Source organism: Pongo pygmaeus, chromosome 20, assembly GCF_028885625.2.
Source record: "Pongo pygmaeus isolate AG05252 chromosome 20, NHGRI_mPonPyg2-v2.0_pri, whole genome shotgun sequence".
Classification (NCBI taxonomy): Eukaryota; Metazoa; Chordata; class Mammalia; order Primates; family Hominidae; genus Pongo; species Pongo pygmaeus.
The window spans coordinates 12,544,511-12,567,503 of NC_072393.2; the positions used below are offsets into that span (position 1 = coordinate 12,544,511).

The 22,993-nt window shown below is 47.1% G+C and overlaps 1 protein-coding gene and 1 pseudogene across 4 annotated transcripts in view; both read right to left on the reverse strand.

Annotated features, from left to right (window-relative positions):
• The window catches only part of LOC129020149 (zinc finger protein 44), a 52,133-nt gene extending 49,185 nt beyond the window's left edge, over positions 1 to 2,948 (reverse strand). Inside the window, exons 1-2 of one of the 4 annotated variants that reach the window (XM_063657894.1) lie at positions 2,695 to 2,893; positions 1,240 to 1,383 (exon numbers count right to left, since the gene is read on the reverse strand). In XM_063657894.1, the coding sequence (XP_063513964.1) occupies positions 1,240 to 1,383; positions 2,695 to 2,697 (147 nt within the window). In that variant the 5' untranslated portion in view covers positions 2,698 to 2,893. Of the gene's footprint in view, positions 1 to 1,239; positions 1,384 to 2,694 lie in introns of all 4 variants that reach the window. The other 3 variants (XM_063657892.1, XM_054464084.2, XM_054464085.2) reach the window with 3 other exon arrangements.
• A 14,579-nt stretch (positions 2,949 to 17,527) lies between these two features.
• Positions 17,528 to 21,910, reverse strand: LOC129020157 (small ribosomal subunit protein uS5-like; annotated as a pseudogene).
• Positions 21,911 to 22,993: the final 1,083 nt, after the last annotated feature.

Consider the following 22,993-nt stretch of genomic DNA (forward strand, 5'->3'; position numbering starts at 1 on the left):
CTGGGCAATAAAGTGAAACTCCATCTCAAAAAAGAAAAGAAAAAAAGTTTTTAAAAAGTGGAATAGGGCCTGGGTCCAGTGGCTCATGCCTGTAATCCCAGCACTTTGGGAGGCCAAGGCAGGAGGATCGTTTGAGCCCGGGACTTCAAGACCAGCCTGGCAACATGAGGAAACCCCATCACTACAAAATACTCAAAAATTAGCAGGGCATGGTGGGCATACTCCCAGGTACTCTGGAGGCTGAGCCCAGGCAGTCTAGGCTGCCTAAGCTGCAGTGAGCCATGATGGTGCCACTACACTCCAGCCTGAGTGACAGAGGGAGACCCTATCTCATAAAAAATAAAAAATAAAAAAAAAAAGGAATAGAAAACTACATATATATAATTTGTTTTCTGAATTCCAACTCTTTCTGACCTCTTTAGAAACACTTTATCTTCTCTATCAATCTCTAATGATAGGATATGCTTTACAGTTAATAAAAAATTAAATTTGAAATAACTGAACAAATCCTTTCAGGGTAACTAACCCAGGATGGGGCGGAACTGACTGGAACACAGACAAGTCTCACTCAACTGTCAGGTCAGGTCGTTCTATCACCTGGCACATCCGCCAGCCCCACGGTGCTCATTGAAGTGCTCAGCAACCACATTCCTAGGAGACACTGCCTTATGTCTTTTTCAGGCTCTTGCAAAACTTCATTGGGTGGGTTTTCCAGTTTTTAGATACAGTTTTCTAGCTTCACACTCGGAGAGAGTCCAGAAGGCAGAAATCATTTGTCTTGTCCCCTGAATAACACCATCCAATTTGCTGATAAGCCATGTGTCACTAAGGAATGGAAACTAGGCTTGGGGAAAAAAATGTCAATGTCCCAGAGGTTAGGTTTTTTTTTTTTTTGAGACAGAGTTTCCCTCTTGTCGCCCAGGCTGGAGTGCAATGGCGTGATTTCGGCTCACTGCAACCTCCACCTCCCGGGTTCGAGTGATTCTCCTGCCTCAGCCTCCCATGTAGCTGGGATTACAGGCACCTGCCACCATGCCTGGCTAATTTTTATATTTTCAGTAGAGATGGGGTTTCACCATGTTGGCCAGGGTGGTCTTGAACTCCTGACCTCAGGTGATCTGCCCTCCTCGGCTTCCCAAAGTGCTGGGATTACAGGCGTGAGCCACTGCGCCCAGTTCAGGGGTTAGCTTTTTACAGGAATGATATACCAGAAGATTCCTCCCACCCCAGAGCATCCACCTGGTCCTTTGGGAGGCCCCACCCCAACACCTCAGGCTGTCCTCTGCGAAGACTGACCCAAGGGCTGATATCCACTAGGCCCTCCATGAGATTGGCAGCTTCCAGCATCTTAGGGTAGCCCCAGAAAGTTCCATAACACACGGCCTGGAAAAGATACAGGGTGGGCTGAGGTCACATCACCCTGTAAAGGACATTTTGAGAAGGCATCTGTGCCTAGAGGAGATAAAAGAGGCACAAAGGTTTGGGTTTTTTTACAGCAGAGTGTCAGGTGGTTATTCTCTTCTTCCTCACGTGTGAAATGTTAAGGAAAACAAAATAAATCCTTTTAAAAAGAGCCATACATTGCTATCTGAAAACAAACGACAAAATTCTGTGTCTATTTGAAATATCGGCTTGGTGACAAAGGGTTCATAATGTTACTGGGAATTGAGGAATGAATTTAGCATATGGAAGGCTCTGGAAACCAAAAGATTTACTGTTAGCCCCAAGAGGAGTTAGGATGAAGGGACAGGTCTCAAAGACCCTGATGCCCATATCTTTGAAAGCCTCGGAGGGGAAATGGTCGCCCTTGGAAAGAAAGGACTGAAGACCACAGAGACCACAGCTCCTCCCACACACAAACCCCGCACACGAGTCTGGTTTGTGCCTAGTGACCCTCCCATCGTCACCGTGCAGCCTCCTCACCGGGCTCACAGGAACTGCGAGCCAGGCTGGAGATGAGATTGCAGTTAGATATTAACCAGGTGCCCTCAGCCCCGCTGCTTCACAGGAAGCCGCCTCCTTGAGAGTCAGGCCACAGCAGACGCTGACCGCCGGCTTCCCCATTGTGCCTGGGGATGAGATCTCTGAGAGTTGCTCAAGAGTCGTCTGAGTTCTTTCTCAGATCTTGAATCCCAGCGGAAAGGCTGGCGCCAAGCAGGCTGAAGACCCTACAAGGGAGCCCACTCAGCAGGAGAATGCGGTTTCTTCACCTCCAGCCCCAGGATTCACCCCTCACTTCTCCACCAACCAGCGACCCCACATCCCAGCCACCCCCGTCCAGACCGCTAAACACCCCATCCCTAAACCTCTCACGGAGGCGGATCTAGGGTGTCCTCTCCTATTAAACTGTTTCTGCTGCAGCCCTCGGCTGCAGTGACTCGGGCTGCGAACTTGTACTGGTTCCGCCGCACAATCTGGGGAGACGCGGGGCTGCGGGCGCGGAGCTGCCCAGAGAGGGGAGCCGGAGCCGGGGCCGCAGTCGCTGCTCAGGGACGGGACAGGACGCCCGGGGTCCCGGCTGCCGGCCCAGCCCCACCCTGCGGCCAAAGGGACCGAGGACCGAGGTGCGCAGGGGGGCTCAGGTCCCAGACCCCAAAGACGCTGCGGCGAGGCCTGGGTCCCGCCACAGCCGGTTCCGACTGGTTCCGACCAGCCCTTCGCCCTGCCTCAGGACGCCGGGCCCCGCACACTCACCATTTCCCGGCTGTGCGGTGTCCCGGGTCCTCCCAACTCCCGTAGCCAGGGTAGGTCCCAGCGCGACAGAAGCCACCACAGATGTCCCAGGGCGTCTCTCAGTGACAGAATACGGAACAGAGGTCACCAGGGTGAAGAGGCCACTAGCTCCTGGAACGTCACACCCTCCCCTCTGCCGCGCGCCTGATTGACAGTTCTCAGGAACCCGCCCACGACTCTGATTGGATAGCGCTCCAGGTCCCGCCTCCTGGCACTGAGTGACAGAAGAAGCGATCTCACAGTGCTGAGTGCAGCCGGATGAACAGGTTCCAGACCCGGCCCCTGGCAGGGCGGGCTTCCTCCCTGCGCTGTGACCCGACCCGTCCCGGGAAACGTTTGCCTTAAAGCGGAATTTCCTACCTGTACGCAGTGGGCCCTTTTTGCTTCTTCCTCCTGAACAATTGTGTGCAAGGAATCCCAGACTCACTGTCCACTGGAGCCATCCCCTGGCCTCAGAGCAGGAGGGCAGCCGAGGCCACACAGGCCACACTGCAGCAGCGGGGGACCGGGGGTTGGGGGCGGGGGTTGCTGATGTCCTCCAAGGACCAGGAATTTGGGATGAGGCTGTCGCCTACAAGGTCAAGCCTTTCTCCCACTATAAGCGCTGGATGGGTTCTTTCTGCGCGCTACGCAAATAAAGACCACGGTATTGCAGTTGAAAAAAAAAGTTTAATAAACACTAGGCCAGCTACGATACGTGGGAGACGGAGTTACTACTCAAATTATTCTCATCCAAGGTCCGTAGGTAGGGGTTTTTCAAGGGCAGTTTGGGGGAAAGGGTGGAGGTAGCTAGGTTTGCTACTGACTGGTTGGGGTGGGGATGAAATCATTGGGGATGGAATCTGTCCTCTTGCCCGGGCGTGGTGGCTCACCGCTGTAATCCCAATACTTTGGGAGGCCTAGGTGGGAGGATCGCTTGAGGCTAGTAGTTCAAGACCAGCCTGGACATAGAGTGAAACTCTGTCTCTACACTATATTTAAGGGAGGAGACCACCCCTCATATTGCCTTATGCCCAATTTCTGCCTCCAAAGAAGAAGTAAAAACTAAAAGGCAGAAATGAAATCCACAGGCAGATAACCCGGCTTGTGCCCTGGGCCGGGTAGTTAAAAATCAACCCCTGACCTAACTGTGTTATCTATGATTCCAGACATTGTATGGAAAAGCACTGTGAAAATCCCTGTCCTGTTCTGTTCAGTTCTGGTTCCCGGTGCATGCAGTCCCCAGTCACGTACCCACTGTTTGCTCCATCAATCACGACCCTCTCACGCGGACCGCCTTAGAGTTGTAAGCCCTTAAAAGGGACAGGAATTGCTCACTCGGGGAGCTCGGTTTTTGGAGACATGAGTCCGCCGATGCTCTCAGCTGAATAAAGCCTTTTCCTTCCGTAACTCGGCGTCTGAGGGGTTCTTGTCTGCGGCTCGTCCTGCTACATATTTAAAAAAGAACAAAAGAGGCCGGGCGCGGTGGCTCACACCTGTAATCCCAGAACTTTGGGAGGCCGGGGGGCGGATCACCTGAGGTCGGGAGTTTGAGACCAGCCTGACCAACATGGAGAAAGCTCGTCTCTACTAAAAATACAAAATTAGCTGGGCGCGGTGGCGCATGTCTGTAATCCCAGCTACCTGGGAGGCTGAGGCGGGAGAATCGCTTGAACCCAGGAGGCGGAGGTGCGGTGAGCTGAGATCGCGCCAAGCCGAGATGGTGCCTTTGCACTCCAGCCTGGGCAACAAGAGCGAAACTCCGTCTCAAAAACAAAACAAAACAAAACAAAAAAACCGTCCTGTTATGCTGAATCACTTCTGGTTGGGGCCACAGGAGCAGAGTTGGCAGGTGCAGGTGGTGTCAGACATGCAAAAAAAACAAAACAAAACAAACAAAAAAAAACAAAACTGAAAATACGTCTAAAAATGCTAATCTACAATAGTGGTGTTATCTGCAGAAATAGCTGGCAATCTATGTCTACACTTTAGCAGAATTCCGATTCCTTTCACCCCTCAGCCTGATGGCCATTCATTCGTTTTACAAAGGCAGTTGAGTTTTGGGGAAGGCTTATTATCATTTAAGCTATCTTCCAAAGTTAGCTGGGCCTAAGAGCCCAGGATTAAGGGAAAGAGAAGACAGAGGGTTGGCAGGGGCGGGGGATGGGGCAGGGCAGAACGGGTGTTAGCTCAGATCTCTTCCACTTCCATAATTTTCTCACTGATATAATTTTTTTGCCATCTATTCATTTTCATCCCAGAAAATAAAAACACATGAAATGAAATTGTTAAATGTGTGAAAAAACTGGAATTATAGGGCAGCATGGTTTTTTTTTTTGTTGTTGTTGTTGTTGTTGTTTTTGAGATAGAGTCTCACTCTGTTGCCCAGGCTGGAGTGTAGTGGCGCGATCTCGGCTCACTGCAACTTCCGACTCCCAGGTTCAAGTGATTCTCCTGCCTCAGCCTCCTGAGTAGCTGAGACTACAGGTGCACACCACCATGCCCAGCTAATTTTTGTTTTTTTAGTAGAGACAGTGTTTCACCATGTTGGCCTGGCTGGTGTTGAACTCTTTACCTCAGGTTATTTGCTTGCCTCTGTCTCCCAAAGTGCTGGGATTCCAGGCATGAGCCACCACACCTGGCCTGGCAGCATGTATTCTATTAAAGGAATCAGAAGAGAAGAAAAGAAAAAATATCTCATTCAGGGAAGTAAGCAGGAAACCCCCTTTCAGGAAGTTAAACAGATTCCCAAACTTGAGAACCAGACTCTGACTCCTGAAATGGAGCCCCAGAGTGGATCAGCACCTGATGATGAGGGAGAGACACTGAAGGATTTAACTCTGGGAGCTCAACTTGCCTTCCTGTACCCTCTGCACAGTGTAGAAACACTCTTTCCTTCAAGACTTTAAATGTTAATGACTTAAAAGCTCCAATCAGAAGCCAAAACATTAGGGAATGAATTTGAAAACATGAGGGTTTCCCCATATTTCTATGAAGCAAAAGTAGGAAACCTAAAACCACCATGAACTGGAAGCTGGAACTAATGGCTAAAAAAGAAAGGAGTCAAACATCAGGTGTCATTCGATGAAATAAAATCTTTATTCAATTTGTAAAAACGGTAGTGTTTCCAGACAGGAAAAATGGGTATGTTTGGAAAATAAGGAAAAGAAATTATATCTGATTATAACTAACAAATAAATGATACTCTTGCCTTCAAAAATCACACACACACACACACACACACACACACACACACACACACACACACAGAGAGAGAGAGAGAGAGAAAGAGAGATATCCTATCACCTAGCACTTTGGGAGGCCGAGGCAGGCGGATCACAAGTTCAGGAGTTAGTCTGGCCAGTATGGTGAAACTCCATCTCTACTAAAAATACAAAAATTAGCTGGGCATGGTGGGGAGCGGTGGCTCACGCCTGTAATCCCAGCACTTTGGGAGGCCAAAGTGGGCAGATCACAAGGTCAGGAGATCGAGACCATCCTGGCCAACACGGGGAAACCCTGTCTCTATTAAAAATACAAAAAAAATAGCTGGGCGTGGTGGGGGACGCCTGTAGTCCCAGCTACTCGGGAGGCTGAGGCAGGAGAATGGTGTGAACCCAGGAAGCACAGCTTGCAGTGAGCCGAGATCATGCCACTGCACTCCAGCCTGGGTGACAGAGCGAGACTTGGTCTCAAAAAAAAAAAAAAAAAGAAAAAGAAATGCAGAGGATCAGGTCTTATCCATGACCTGCTTAATCAGAAGCTGAATTTGAAGGTCTGTAGTTTCCTGTGAAAGTTTGAGAAGTGCATCTGACAGTGATTAGTGATTCAGCCCAAAGGGTATTTCATACTCCTCACCGGTGAGATATTTGAATCCACAGAGTATCTGAGGTGGGGAGATCCAGCGGGCTGGGGCTGGAACTGAAAGCGAAGACTGGCGAGACATCCCCAAGAAGACAATGTGGGCCGGGCGCAGTGGCTCACACCTGTAATCCCAGCACTTTGGGAGGCCGAGGTGGGTGGATCACAAAGTCAGGAGTTCGAGACCAGGCTGGCCAACATGGTGAAACCCCGTCTCTACTAAAAATACAAAAGTTAGCTGGGCATGGTGGTGCGTGCCTGTAGTCCCAGCTACTCGGGAGGCTGAGGCAGGAGAATCGCTTGAACCTGGGAGGTGGAGGTTGCACTCCAGCCTGGGTGACAGAGCAAGACTCCGTCTCAAAAAAAAAGAAAAGAAAAAAAAGAAGACAATGTGGATGAAAGCGAGGCCACTTTACCAACACTGGTATGGCCTGGCTCACTGACCCTCATTATGGGAACGACCACTCGTGAGAACTGACCAGGAGTGTCTGTGGGCCATTGATCACTGCACTCAGGCCCCAGAGCATGCGCACTCCAACCAATCCTCACAACCTGGAATGAGAGAAAAGAGGCACACAGAGAAGTGAGGAAATGGAGGGCCTGTTTGTTGAGCTGGGGATGGATGGGATATGATGGAGGTGAAATGTTTCTGCTTCCCTTGAGGGCCGAAAGACCTTGCAGGCCATGTGAGACAGAGATGGGCCACACTGTTCAGTTTGGCAGGGATATTCAGTACCTGCCATACCGTCAGTGGAAAGTCACAACAAATACCAAAATGTCATCTTTTAAAGGATCCTTGCTTGCACAATTTTAAAACCAGGCCAGGGGTGGTGGCTCATGCCTGTAATCCCAGCACTTTGGGAGGCTGAGTCAGGTGGATCACCTGAAGTCAGGAGTTCCAGACCAGCCTGGCCAACGTGGTGAAACCCAGTCTCTACTAAAAGTACAAAAATTAGCTGGGCGTGGTGGCACACGCCTGAAGTCCCAGCTACTCAGGAGGCTGAGGCAGGAGAGTCGCTTGAACCTGGGAGGCAGAGGTTGCAGTGAGCCGAGATCATGCCACTGCACACCAGCCTGGGTGATAAAGAGAGACTCTGTCTCAAAAACAAAACAAAACAAAACAAAACAAAAAACCCGTATGAAAACTAAACCTGGCCAGGCGCGGTGGCTCATGCCTGTAATACCAGCACTTTGGGAGGCCGAGACGGGCGGATCACAAGGTCAGGAGATCAAGACCATCCTAGCTAACACAGTGAAACCCTGTCTCTACTAAAAATACAAAAAATTAGCTGGGTGTGGTGGCGGGTGCCTGTAGTCCCAGCTACTCGGGAGGCCGAGGCAGGAGAATGGCATGAACCCGGGAGGTGGAGCCTGCAGTGAGCCGAGATCATGTCACTGCACTCCAGCCTGGGCGACAGAGTGACACTCCGTCTCAAAAGAGAAAAAAAAATATTCTGTCTGGCCTGATGCGGTGGCTCATGCCTGTAATCCCAGCACCTTGGGAGGTCTAGGTAGGTGGATCACCTAGGGTTAGGAGTTTGAGACCAGGCTGACCAACACGGAGAAACCTCGTCTCTACTAAAAATACAAAATTAGCCGGTCGTGGTGGCACATGCCTGTAATCCCAGCTACTCAGGAGGCTGAGGCAGGAGAATCGCTTGAACCTGGGAGGCGGAGGTTGTGGTGAGCCGAGATTGTACCATTGCACCATTGCACTCCAGCCTGGGCAACAAGAGCGAAACTCTGTCTCAAAAAAAAAAAAAAAAAAAAATCTGTCTATATTCTCAATAAGCAGGTAGTGTGACAGGTTAGGGAGGACAGAAAAAAATAAAAATGGATGCAGAACTTACCCATGATATCACAGCCTTATGCTGGAAGATGGTTGTTTCTTTTTCTTTTTTCTCTTTTTTTTTTTTTTTTGAGACAGGGTCTCATTCCCACACCCAGGCTGGAGTGTAGTGGTATGATCCTGGCTCACTGCGGCCTTGACCTCTGGAGCACAGGTGATCCTCCCACTTCAGCCTCCTGAGTAGCTGGGACTACAGGTGCCCGTCACCACACCCAGCTACTTTTTGTATTTTTTGTAGAGCCGGGGTTTTACCATGTTACCCAGGCTGGTCTCGAACTCCTGGACTCAAGGGATCCACCCAACTCAGCCTCCCAAAGTGCTGGGATTACAGGCATGAACCACCACGCCCAGCCTGGAAGATGGTTTCTTTTTTTTTTTTTTTTTTGAGATGGAGTCTCGCTCTGTCGCCCAGGCTGGAGTGCAGTGGCGCGGTCTCAGCTCACTGCAAGCTCCGCCTCCCGGGTTCACGCCATTCTCCTGCCTCAGCCTCCTGAGTAAAATAAAATAAAATAAAATAAAAATAAATTAAATTAAATTAAATTAAATTAAATACTGGAGGTCTCAGCACAACCCTGAGAAGTCCACACCCTAGAAAGAATGTGTGGATGTTAATGCCACCCTTACTACAACATGGAACTTTTTATTTTTCTTACTGGAAAATGGCTAAAAACAGTTTATTGGAGGACTTTTTTGTATTTTTAAAGAGTTGGGGTCTCACTCTGTGGCCTAGGTTGGAGTGCACTGATGTGATCATAGCTTACTGTAACCTGAAACTCCTGGGCTCAGGTGATTTTTCACAACTCAGCCTCCCAAACAGCTGGAGGACTTTTATACAGGAGAATATAGATAGAAGTAAAGGAACCTCAGTTTGGTTTCATTTATATAATTTAACTTTTCCTAGGTTAAGAAAGCAATAAAATCTGTAAACCTTAAATGGATTTCCCTGAATATGAAAAGTGCAAGAAATAAATTCTACAAATGGAAAGACGTAGGAGTAACTTAAGTGGTACAAAGAAGTCTCCTTGAGAAGGTGACATTTAATGTGAGACCTGAAATGTATATTAGTGTAAAAACTCAGGGCACAGCCAGGGAGGGTGGCTCACACCTGTAATCCCAGCACTTTGAGACGCTGACGCAGGAGGGTCACTGGAGGCCAGGAGTTTGAGACCACCCTGGGTAACATAGCAAGACCACTTCTCTACAAAATAATGAAAAAATTAGCTAGGCAAAGCAACACAAGCCTGGGTATGGTAGTCAAAGATCAGGAGGCTAAGGTGGTTAGAATGTTTGCACCCAGAAGATCAAGGCTGCGGTGAGCCATCATCAGGCCACTACACTCCATCCTGGGCAACAGAGCCAGAAACTGTCTCAAAACAAAAAACAGTCAACCAAGAACTCAATATCTGGCAACAGTGTCTTTCAAAAGTGAGGAAGAGGCAGGGCACGGTGGCTCACAGCTGTAATCCCAACACTTTGGGAGGCCGAGGCTGGAGGATCACCCGAGGTCAGGAGTTTGAAACCAGCCTGGCCACCATGGTGAAACCCCATCTCTACTAAAAATACAAAAATTAGGCAGGCATGGTGGTGCACACCTGTATTCTCAGCTACTCAGGGGGCTGAGGCAAGAGAATCGCTTGAACCTGGGAGGCAGGGGTTTCTGTGAGCCGAGATCATGCCACTGTACTTCATTCAGCCTGGGCGACAAAGGGAGACTCCATTTCAGAAAAAAAAAAAAACAGGAAGAAATTAAGAAATTCTCACATAAACAAAAACTGAAGTAGTTTTTTTTGGTTGTTTTTTTATTTTGTTTTGTTTTTTCAATCATTAGAGGTGTTCTGCATGAAATGCAAAGGGTGCCCTGGAGGTTGAAACTGAAGTACACTAGATGGTATTGGGAGGCCTTATGTGAAAATAAAGATCTCAGTAAAAACAAATACATGGACAATGATAAAAGCTAATATTATTGTACAATAATTTTGAACTTCAGGTTTTGTTTTCTACATAATTTAAGAGCCTAATGTATATAAAATATATTTGTCTAAAAGCTAGTATTATTGTAAGTTGGACTTGGAACTCCATATTTTTTATATAGTTTAAGAGACATGGCCGGGCGTGGTAGCTCACACCTGTAATCCCAGCACTTTGGGAGACCGAGGCAGGTGGATCACCTGAGGTCACGAGTTCGAGACCAGCCTGACCAATATGGTGAAACCCTGTCTGTACTAAAAATACAAAAATTAGCTGGGCATGGTGGCAGGCGCCTGTAATCCCAGCTCCTTGGGAGGCTGAGGCAGAAGAATTGCTTGAACCTGGGAGGCGGAGGTGGCAGTGAGCCAAGATCGCACCACTGCATTCCAGTCTGGGTGACAGAGCAGGACTCCATCTCAAAAAAATAAAAAAGGGACGAATGCATTAAAAATATCCTTTTTTTGACACACAAAGTAGAAGGATGCAAATTTATGACATCAACTTAAAAGGGGTGTGAATGAACCTATAATGGTGTAGCATTTTGGTATGTTATTGAAGTTAAATTGGCATCAATTTAGAGTGTTGTAACTTTAGGATAGTAAATGTAATCTCCATGGCAATTATAAACAATAGAGCAAGAGCATACACACAAAACAAAATGAGAAGGAAATTTAAATGTTTCACTACAAAAAGCAACTAAAAGCAAAAGAACACAGTAATACAGGAAATGAGGGACAAAAAAGCTATAAGCAATACAGAAAACAAACAGCAGAATGCCGGAAGATCCTCCTTATCAGAAATTACTTTAAATGTTAATGCGTTAAACTCTTCAATCAAAAGATAAGACATCTGACTTTTAATTTGAAAACATGAAGATTTCCCCATATTTTTATGAAGTGTAAGTACCAGATATAAAAGCATTATGAACTGGAAGCCGGAACCCACTGCTAAGAAGAAAGGAGCCAAACATCAGATGTCATTAGATGAAACAAAATCTTTAGTCAACTTGTAAAAACTGTAATATTTTCTGCTGCGACATGTGGGCATGTTAGGAAAATAAGAAATAAAAAATGATGTCTGAGTATAACTAATGAATAAATGATACTATTTCCTTAGAGAACTACACACAGACACACACACACACACACACACACACACACACACACACACAGAGTCTAAGATCACAGGGCGTTGTTCCTTCCCTGAAAAATAAACTACTGCTCTGTAAGATGCTCCACTCCTCACTCCTCACATTAACTGCTCCTGGAATAATGTCATATTTTGTTGTTTGCAGATAGGCACTAAAAGAGGGTGTAGCGGGCTGGGCGCGGTGGCTCATGCCTGTAATCCAAGCACTTTGGGAGGCCAAGGTGGGCGGATCACGAGGTCAGGAGATCGAGACCATCCTGGCTGACATGGTGAAACTCTGTCTCTACTAAAAATACAAAAAATTAGCCGGGCGTGGTGGCAGGCACCTGTAGTCCCAGCTACTCGGGAGGCTGAGGCAGGAGAATGGCATGAACCCAGGAAGCGGAGCTTGCAGTAAGCCAAGATGGCGCCACCACACTCCAGCCTGGGCAACAGAGCGAGACTCCATCTCGGAAAAAAAAAAAAAAAAAAAAGGAGGGTGTAGGGCCAGGCGCCGTGGCTCACCCCTGTAATCCCAGCACTTTGGGAGGCCAAGGTGGGTGGATCACGAGATCAAGAGATCAAGACATGGTGAAACCCCATCTCTATTAAAAATACAAAAATTACCTGGGTGTGGTGGGGCATGCCTGTAGTCCCAGCTACTCGGGAGGCTAAGGCAGGAGAATTGCTTGAACCCGGGAGGCAGAGGCTGCAGTGAGCCGAGATTGCGCCATTGCACTCCAGCCTGGCGACAGAGTGAGACTCCGTCTCAGGCCGGGTGTGGTGGCTCATGCCTATAATCCCAGCACTTTGGGAAGCCAAGGCAGGCGGATCACGAGGTTAGGAGTTCAAGACCAGCCTGGCCAACATGGAGAAACCCCATCTCTACTAAAAATACAAAAATTTGCCAGGCTCAGTGGTGCATACCTGTAATCCCAGCTACTTGGGAGGCTGAGGCAGGAGAATCGCTTGAACCCAGGAGGCAGAGGTTGCAGTGAGCCGAGATCGCGCCATGGCACTCAAGCCTGAGTGACGGAGCAAGACTCCATCTCAAAAAGAAAAAAAGAAAAAGAAGGGGGTGTAGTGTGTCAAACTAAGTGGGTGTCAGGGGTTCACTTAAAGACTTTGTATATTTTTACAAACTGCAGCAATTAAGTCATCAATTACTGTGTTGATTTAAATACATATAAAAACTTTCAGACAAAAATAGATGTTCACATTACCATGATGAAAAAAAGTCAGTAATGGTGATTCCTCTGTGAAACTAGAAAAGAAATCCAGTGGTTAAACTTGGCAGCTCCAAGGGTATCACTGCCCCCTAGGACAGTGGTCCCCAACCTTTTTGGTACCAGGGACCGGTTTCATGGAAGACAACTTTTCCACAGACTGTGGGGGAAGGGTGCGGTTTTGGGAGGATTCAGGTGCATTAAATCTATTGTACGCTTTATTTCTATTATTATTACATTGTAATATATAATGAAATAATTATACAACTCACCATAATGTAGAATCAGTGAGAGCCCTGAGCTTGTTTTCCTACACCTAGATGGTCTCATCTGGAGGGAGACACTGACAGATCATCAGGCATTAGATTCTCATATGGGGCGTGCAACCTAAATCCCTCACATGCACAGTTCACAACAGGGTTCATGCTCCTATGAGAATCTAATGCTACTGCTGATCTGACAGGAGGCAGGGTTCAGGCAGTAACGTGAGTGGCCCAGTTCCTAATAGGAGCTGTTACCGATCCGTTGCCCAGGGGTTAGGGACCCCTGCCATAGGCAACATCTTGAAGATCTATTTGAAATACACTTCTTGACTTTTCTTTTTTCTTTTTGAGACAGAGTCTTGCTGTGTTGCCCAGGCTGGTGTGTAGCGGTGCGATCTCAGCTCATTGCACCCTCTGCCTCCTGGGTTCAAGAGATTCCCAGCCTCTTGAGTAGCTGGGATTACAGGCACATGCCACCACGCCAGCTAATTTTTTGTATTTTTAGAAGAGATGAGGTTTTGCCACATTGGCCAGGCTGGTCTCAAACTCCTGGCCTCAAGTGATCTGCCTGCCTCAACCTCCCAGTGCTGGGACTACAGGTGTGAGGCACCGTGCCCAGCCTGAAATACATTTCAATACAAGTTATTCCCCTGAATAAAGAATCAGCTCTTATCAAGGCCTAAAGTGATCAAATGCTTGCCAAAAGCTGCCGTTGATCTGGTTTTTTTTTTTCTGCTTTTTTTTTTTTTGAGAGAAGTCTCACTCTTATCCCCCAGGTTTGAGTGCAATGGCTCGATCTTGGCTCACTGCAACCTCTGCCTCCTGGGTTCAAACGATTCCCCTGCCTCTGCCTCCCAAGTAACTGGGATTAAGTCGCCTGCCACCACACCTGGCTAATTTTTGTATATTTTAGTAGAGATGGGGTTTCACCATGTTGGCCAGGCTGGTTTTGAACTCCTGACCACAAGTGATCCGCCCGCCTCGGCCTCACAAAGTGCTGGGATTACAGGCGTGAGCCACTGCACCCAGCAATCCAGTTTTGTTTCATTCAAACTCTCTGTGGCCTGTGACATAGGTGACCACTCTCCCATCTTGAAATACCTTCTCCTAGAGGATTCCAGAAAGGGACACCCAATTCATTCTCCTCCTAAGTCACTGGCCTGCCCAGTCTCTTGCAGGCTGCTCCTCCTGCTAACCTCAGAGGTGGACAGCCATTGGTCTCCTCCTGAGCACTTGTCTTCTGCTATACTTTGCCCCTTACCCTGAAATAAGGTGGCCTCTGCTGGACCCAAGGCATCAAATAGCATCCATATGATAATGTTCTCCAAATTTCATTTAGATCTTTCTCTCAGGCTCCAGATCCAATACCCTGGTCAACACTTCGCTTGTTTGACTCAAACATGCCACGAGTGATTACAAAACATAACCCTTTATTTCCCCTCCAATCATCTCCCCTGCCTTGCTCCTCTGAGCGAGGGGCAGCACCCAGGGGATCTGAAAACAGGACTCACCCTTGCCTTTCTTCTCTCCTTCACTCCATCAGAAATCCTACGGGAGCTGCCCCTGCCTGTGTAACTCCTAGTCAACCTTCAGGAATTTTTTTTTTTTTGAGACGAGTCTCGCTCTGTCACCCAGGCTGGAGTCCAGTGGCGTGATCTTGGCTCACTGCAACCTCTGCCTCCCAGATTCAAGCAATTCTCCTGCCTCAGCCTCCCATGTAGCTGGGATTACAAGCATGTGCCACCATACCTGGGGAATTTTTGTATTTTTTATTAAATACAGGGTTTCACCATGTTGGCCAGGTTGGTCTAGTCTGGAATTCCTGACCTCAAGTGATCAGCCCACCTCAGCCTCCAAAAGTGTTGGAATTACAGGCGTGAGCCACTGCGCCCGGCCACCTTCAGGCTTTGAGAATTAGTCTCACTGGGGAAGCCTCCCTTAACCTCTCAGACTAGTGTGAGAACCCTCTCTACCATCATATTTTAGAGCCACACACTCTTCTCTACTGCGCTGAAGATGATCACCACTGACCCTTTGTTTATGTCCAGAACTGCTAAACAGTGGGATTGATGGGGCCTTTCCGCACCCTGGAACCCGGCTCCAAAAACACAGCTTGGGTTCATAACTAGACTTCTCAATACACAATCTTCTGTCGATATCCACTAACATTACCCAAACCCATGCCAGCACAGCCTCTCTTCAAACTACAACTATGGCTTTTAAGCTGGTCTCCCAGGTCCCTTCTACCATCTATTCTCTGCCCACCAGCAGGAGTAAGCTTCTTCAAACACAAACCAAACATCACTTCTCTGCTCAAAATCCTATAAAAGGCCGGGCGTGATGGCTCAAGCCTATAATCCCAGCACTTTAGGAGGCCGAGGTGGGTGGATCACAAGGTCAGGAGTTTGAGACCAGCCTGGCCAATATGGTAAAACCCTGTCTCTACTAAAAATACAAAAATGAGCCGGGCATGGTGGCAGACACCTGTAGTCCCAGCTACTCGGGAAGCTGAAGCAGGAGAATCACGTGAACCTGGGAGGCGGAGGTTGCAGTGAGCCGAGATCGTGCCATTGCACTCCAGCCTGGACGACAGAGTGAGACTCTGTCTCAAAAAAAAAAAAAAAAAAAAAAAAAAAAAAAAAACTATAAAAGTGTAACCTATCTTTAAAAGTGTAATTTTTATCCTATAAAAGTGTAATTTTACTGCCTATCTAACCACATCTTTTATTACCTCAGCGCTCTAACTATGTTCCATGGACCAACACAATGACATGTGGGAGCAAGTTAGAAATGCAGACTCTCACACTCTGTCCCTAACCTGCTGAACCAGAAGCTGAATTTGAAGATCCATAGTTCCCTGTGAAATTTCAGAAGTGCGTCTTACAAGTTTCCCCCTTAACCTGACCCAGCCATAAGGGTATTGCATATTCCTCACCACTAGGGTATTTGAATTAACAGAACATCTCAGGCGGGGGCAGTAAGGGGCTGGGGCTGGAACTGGGAGAGGAGACAAGTGAGACATCCTTAAGAAGACGATGTGGCGAGGGCGAGGCCGCCTTCCCAGCACTGCTATGTCCTGGCCCACTGTTCTTGAAGTGCAGGAATGGCCACTCACGGGAACTGATCAGGAGGATGCATGTGTGGTCAGCAATGTGGCTGTAGCGCTTGCACATCAGGAGGATGCATGTGTGGTCAGCAATGAGGCTGTAGCGCTTGCACATGGCAACCAATGTGCTCAGTCTGAGATTCAGGGAAGTGTGTGCACCAGCAGGCAGCAAAAGTATGTGGGTCCTCCTTGTCAGCCAGCCCATACTGCTCGGGGATGGGCTGAAAGTGATAGAGAAGAAGGGTTTTCTTTGCTCCAAGAGGCCAGTGGTAAAGTCACAACAAATACCAAAATGTCATGTTTCATAAGCTCTTTAGTTATACAGCAATTTTAAAACCATCTAAGAATTAAACATATTTCTGTGCACAGTGGCTCACACTTGCAATCCCAGCACTTTCAGAGGCTTAGGTTGGAGGATCGCTTGAGGCCAGGAGCTAGAGGCCAGCCTGGGCAACAAAGTGAGACTCCCATCTCTAAAAAAAAAAACATATATATATATATATATACGTATGTGTATATATACACACACATATATATACATATGTGTATATATACACACACATATATATACGTATGTGTATATATATACACACGTATATACGTATGTGTGTATATATACACATGTATATACGTATGTGTGTATATATATACACATATATACGTATGTGTGTATATATATACACATATATACGTATGTGTGTATATATACGTATATATACGTATGTGTATATATACGTATATATACGTATGTGTATATATACGTATATATACGTATGTGTATGTATATACGTACATATACGTGTGTATATATATACTTATATATATGTGTGTGTGTGTGTGTGTATATATATATGTATATACATATTAGCAAGGTATGGCAGGGTGTGCCTCTAGTTCCAGTTACTTGGGAGGCTGAGGCAAGAGGATGCCCTGAGCCCAGGTTCAAGGTTACAGTGAGCTATGATCATGCCACTGTACTCTATCCTGGTGAGACAAAATGAGACCCTATCTCTAAACAGAAAATAAAAGAAGAGGCAATTAAACCTACGTGTCTATTAGAAATACACTTCAATGCTGGGCACGGTGGCTCATGCCTGTAATCCCAACAGTTTGGGAGGCTGAAGCGGGTGGATCACCTGAGGTCATGAGTTTAAGACCAGTCTGGCCAACATGGTGAAATTTTGTCTCTACTAAAAATACAAAAATTAGCTGGGCATGGTGGCGGGCACTTGTAATCCCAGCTACTCAGGAGGCTGAGGCAGGAGAATCGCTTGAACCCCGGAGGCAGAGGTTTCAGTGAGCTGAGATCTCGCCACTGCACTCCAGCCTGGGTGACAGAGTGAGACTCTGTCTCAAGAAAAAAAAAAAGAAAGAAAGAAATATACTTCAAGCAACTCAAGAATCCCAGAGAATGCAAAATGGAAAGAAAAATTTTATTAATTGCTTCTATTAAGAAAACACTATTCAACTTATGAACTTTTATGTGAAGAAAACTTGCAAAAATATCTCACATCAATTTTTGTATGAAAGTAAGAAGTAGGAATTCATAGTGTAGATTCATGTTAAGAATGAGGCACTGGTAAAGAGAAAGAGAACAGAGTTATACATTTTCATTTCTTTCCTATTGCAAATTATCTGGAGCATTACACATGTCTTAATTTTAATCAGATTTTCCTAAATTACTTACATTTATAGCATTTCTAGACAGCAGGGGTTGGGATGAAGAAACTTCAATCCACCAAAGTTTGTACATATACGTTCATGGAGGTGACATTTAAGTCATTTCATTAGGAAACTCTTTTTCTTTTTTTTTTTTTTTTTTTTTTTTGAGAAGGAGCCTTGCTGTGTCACCCAGGCTAGAGTGCAGTGGCACTATCTCGGCTCACTACAACCTCCGCCTCCTGGGTTCAAGCAATTCTCCTGCCTCAGCCTCCCGAGTAACCTCCCGAGTATAGGCACCCACTACTCCGCCCAGCTAATTTTTGTATTTTTAGTAGAGATGGGGTTTCACCATGTTGGCCAGGCTGGTCTCGAACTCCTGACCTCGTGATCTACCCACTTTGGCCTCCCAAAGTGCTGAGATTACAGGCATTAGCCACCGTGCCTGGCCCATTAGGAAACTCTTAAAGTTGTCTGCAGATAGATACTGCACATGGAATTAGTCCTAGTCCTTGGAAAGTTATATGATTTTAATTCAATAGTGTATATTACTGTGAATACAGTATATGTTTCATCTCTAAGCAGGAAATTGAATCCATTAACACTGTTAATAGTTTTGGGGTTTTGTTTTGTTTTGTTTTAGACAGGGTCTCACTCTGTCACTCAGGCTAGAGTGCAGTGGTGCAGTCTTGGCTCACTGCAGCATTGACTTCCCAGGCTCAAGCAATCCTCCCATCTCAGCCTCCTGAGTAGCTGGGACTACAGGAACACACCACCAGGCCTGGGTAATTTTTTGTATTTTTTGTAGAGATGAGGTTTCGCCATGTTGCCCAGGCTGGTCTCAAACTCCTGGGCTCAAGCAATCCATCCATCTCAGCCTCCCAAAGTGCTGGGATGACAGGCATGAGCCACCACACCTGGCCAACAGTGTTAATAGTTTTCCAGTTGTTTTGTCTTTACTTTCCCAGGCAACGAATGCTATTATAGTCAAACATCATATTTGCTTCTTCTGTCCCTTTCAACATATTGATCATTGCTTTTTTTGATATTAAGTAATAAAGGCTATTGTAATAAGTGACTGGAGTGAAATAGACATATTTGCTTTTGGTAGGTTCCGTTCCTCCTTTCACTGGGAAGCCCCTCACCCAGTCCCTCATCATGCTCTGCTCCAAAACACACTTTAACCAAAATCCAACAATGTTCATGTTCAAAATGAAAGACAAAACAAATATTTTCCTAGGCTTAAAAATATGAACATTGAGAGAATTTTTCCTGGCACACTAGCCCTACAAGACCAAAGTTGCCAGGTGCGGTGGCTCACGTCTGTAATCTCAGTACTTTGGGAGGCCGAGGCTGGCGGATCACCAGAGGTCAGGAGTTTGAGAGCAGCCTGGCAAACATGGCAAAACCCTGTCTCTACAAAAAAAAAAATACAAAAATTAGCTGGGTGTGGTGGCACACGCCTGTAGTCCCAGCTACTTGCAGGGCTGAGGCAGAACAATCATTTGAACCCGGGAGGTGGAGGTTGCCGTGGCCAAGATAGAGCCACTGCACTCCAGCCTGGGACGATAGAGGAAGACTACATCTCAAAAAAACAAAAAAAAAATTATTGAGTCTGTCAAAATCCACAGGAAAAAGCAGAGAGCACCATGCCAAGACTATATAAGTGGAAAAGACAAACCGAATATGTGCTTCTTCACCTTTCTCCTTGTTATGGATTTACAAGGCAATTGTGTAAAATAATAAGTAGTAATGGATTGTTAGGCCCACGACATAGAAAAATATAACATACATGTATTATATTTATAAATAACACCATAAAAACGGAACTAAATGACTACTGATGGAAAAGTAATAATTATAAGAATATATTGTTGAATGTGGAACACTGAGTTGTTACATATGCAACAAAGTACCCCAGAAAGGCAAAAATATAATAGAGCTATAGAGGATAAATATACGTGTACATCACTGAAATTTAACCACATATTACTGGAGAACTGAGCCTGATTTTGATAAACCAACATTTACATGACAAACACTAGAGTAATCACTACAAAATCTTAGAACAAATGTAATGAAAAATAAATCATCCTACATTGGAAAGATATACTGGGTGAAGGCAGAATTTACTGTGCTTCCTTAATAAAAGTTGACTCGGGCCAGGTGCGGTGGCTCACGCCTGTAATCCCAGTACTTTGGGAGGCCAAGGTGTGCGGATCATCTGAGGTCAGGAGTTTGAGACCAGCTTAGCCAACATGGTGAAACCCTGTCTCTACTAAAAAACTACAAAAATTAGCTGGGCGTGGTGGCACACGCCTGTAATCCCAGCTACTCAGGAGGCTGAGGCAGGAGAAATGCTTGAACCCGGGAGGCAGAGGTTGCAGTGAGCTGAGACCACACCACTGCACTCCAGCCTGGGCAACAAGAGTTAAACTCCGTTTCAAAAACAAACAAACAAAAAATTGACTCTACATTCATTCCTTCTAACCTCTAACACAGGTAAAACCTCTAACACAGGTACATTCATTCCACAACATATGGGGAGACAATTTCCCTCATTCATCTAACGTGGAAATTTCCATGTTATATCACATATTTCCAATTCAACCTTGACTCTACTACTAAAATCAGGAAATTCTTGGCATGTCATGATCTCTTTCTATCCACTTCTTCAACCTCTAACACAGGTAAGAATTAGAGGTTAATCATCTCTTTTTCTGCATTGCATTTTCTCAATTTTCTATTATTAGGGAGATCTTTTCCACTTTATTATTTTTAGTTTGTGCTACTTAACTTTTTCTCATATTTTGGAAGATTTACTCAGGAACAAAACTTTTTAGTGGCTCAATTATGTGTTGTTTTTGTTTTTTGTTGTTGTTGTTGTTTGTTTGTTTTTGAAACAGGGTCTCACTCTCTCACCCAGGCTGGAGTGCAGTGAAACAATCTCAGCTCACTGCAGCCTCCGCCTCCTGGGCTCAAGTGATTCTCATGCCTTAGCGTCCTGAGCAGCTGGGACCACAGGCATGCGCCACCACGCCCCGCTTTTTTTTTTTTCTTTGAGACAGAGTCTCGCTCTGTCGCCCAGGCTGGAGTGCAGTGGCACGATCTCAGCTCACTGCAAGCTCTGCCTCCCGGGTTCACGCCATTCTGCTGCCTCAGCCTCCCAAGTAGCTGGGACTACAGGCGCCCACCACCACATCCGGCTTTTTTTTTTTTTTTCACGCTTAATTCACTTTATTTTTCTTGTATAAAAACCCTACGTTGTAGCCACAGCTGGAGCCTGAGTCCGCTGCACGGAGACTCTGGTGTGGGTCTTGACGAGGTGGTCAGTGAATTCCTGATAGGGAGACTTTGTAAATACAGTCTCCTTCCAGACGTCAGGGGTCAGGTAGCTGTAGGTCTTAGAAATGTCATCAAAGGTGGCCTTGGCGAAGTTGCCCAGGGTGGCAGTGCAGCCCCGGGCTGAGGTGTAGCAGTCATCGATACCAGCCATCATGAGCAGCTTCTTAGGCACAGGTGCGGGGACGATGCCAGTGCCCCTGGGTGCAGGGATGAGGCGCACCAGCACAGAGCCGCAGCGGCCTGTCACCTTGCAAGGGACGGTGTGGGGCTTGCCGATCTTGTTCCCCGAGTAGCCTCTGCGCACGGGGACAATGGAGAGCTTGGCCAGGATGATGGCCCCACGGATGGCGGTGGCCACCTCCTTGGAGCATTTAACACCCAGACCGACGTGGCCATTGTAGTCCCCGATAGCAACAAACGGCTTGAACTTGGTGCGCTGGCCGGCACGGGTCTGCTTCTGCACTGGCATAATCTTCAAAATCTCATCCTTGAGAGAGGCCCCCAGGAAAAAGTCAATGATCTCTGATTCCTTAATGGGCAGGGAGAAAATATAGGTCTCCAGGGACTAGATCTTCATGTCCTTGACCAGGCAGCCCAGCTTGGTAACGGGCATCCACTCCTTATCCTCGGCCTTGCCTCTCAGAGCTCCGCGGCCCCGGCCCCGGATGCCACTGCCGAAACCTCCGCGGAAGCCACCGCGGTTCCCCATCCCAGGGCTACCAGGGCCTCCGGGCCCCGCCCCCCGCCCCCCCCCCGCTGCACCGGCGTCATCCGCCATTTGGTGTTTTCTCTGAAAAGAAGCTAACTTTTTGTATTTTTTTTTTAGTAGAGACGGGGTTTCACCGTGTTGGCCAGGATGGTCTCGATCTCCTGACCTCATGATCTGCCCACCTTGGCCTCCCGGCCTCCCAAAGTGCTGGGATTACAGGCGTGAGACACCACGCCTGGCCTTTTTTTTTTTTTTTTTTTTTTTAAGACAGAGTCTCACTCTGTCACCCAGACTGGAGTGCAGTGGCGAGATCTCAGCTCACTGCAAGCTCCACCTCCCGGGTTCAAGGGATTCTCCTGCCTCAGCCTCCCGAGTAGCTGGGATTACAGGCACCCGCCACCACACCTGGCTAATTTTTGGATTTTTAGTAAAGACAGGGTTTCACCATGTTGGCCAGGCTGGTCTCGAACTCCTGACCTCGTGATCTGCCCACCTCAGCCTCACAAAGTGCTGGGATTACAGGCGTGAGCCACTGCGTCCGGCCTTTTTTTTTTTTTTTTTTTTGGTAGAAACAGGCTTTCACCACGTTGCCCAGGCTGGTCTCGAACTCATGAACTCAAGAGATCCACCCAGCTTGGCCTCCCAAAGTGTTGGGATTACAGCGTGGGCCACCGCGCCTGGCCTCAATTATGTTTATGAATGTTGGGAAGTGGAAATTAATATTACCCCTTCAAATAAACAGGAAGGTGTTAGCATACCACATGGGTCCAAAGTGAGTATGGTTCAGATTGGGAACAAAGATGCGTGGCAGTAGCTGACCTAAGCCTGGGATCAAATCTAAAGGTTGCCTGAGACAAACAGGGACTGCGTAGGAACAGGTCTTCCATGAACACAGGAAAATGAACAAACTTAGTGCTGCAGACAAGGAGGAATGTGGCCCAGCGCGGCTTGGTAAGTTCATGGTCCAAGGGAGTCTTTGCACTTCTGTGGCTTTTTTTTTTTTTTTTTTGAGACGGAGTCTCGCTCCTGTTGCCCAGGCTGGAGTGCAGTGGCAGGATCTCGGCTCACTGCAAGCTCCGCCTCCTGGGTTCACACCATTCTCCTGCCTCAGCCTCCTGAGTAGCTGGGACTACAGGCGCCAGCCACCACGCCCGGCTAATTTTTTGT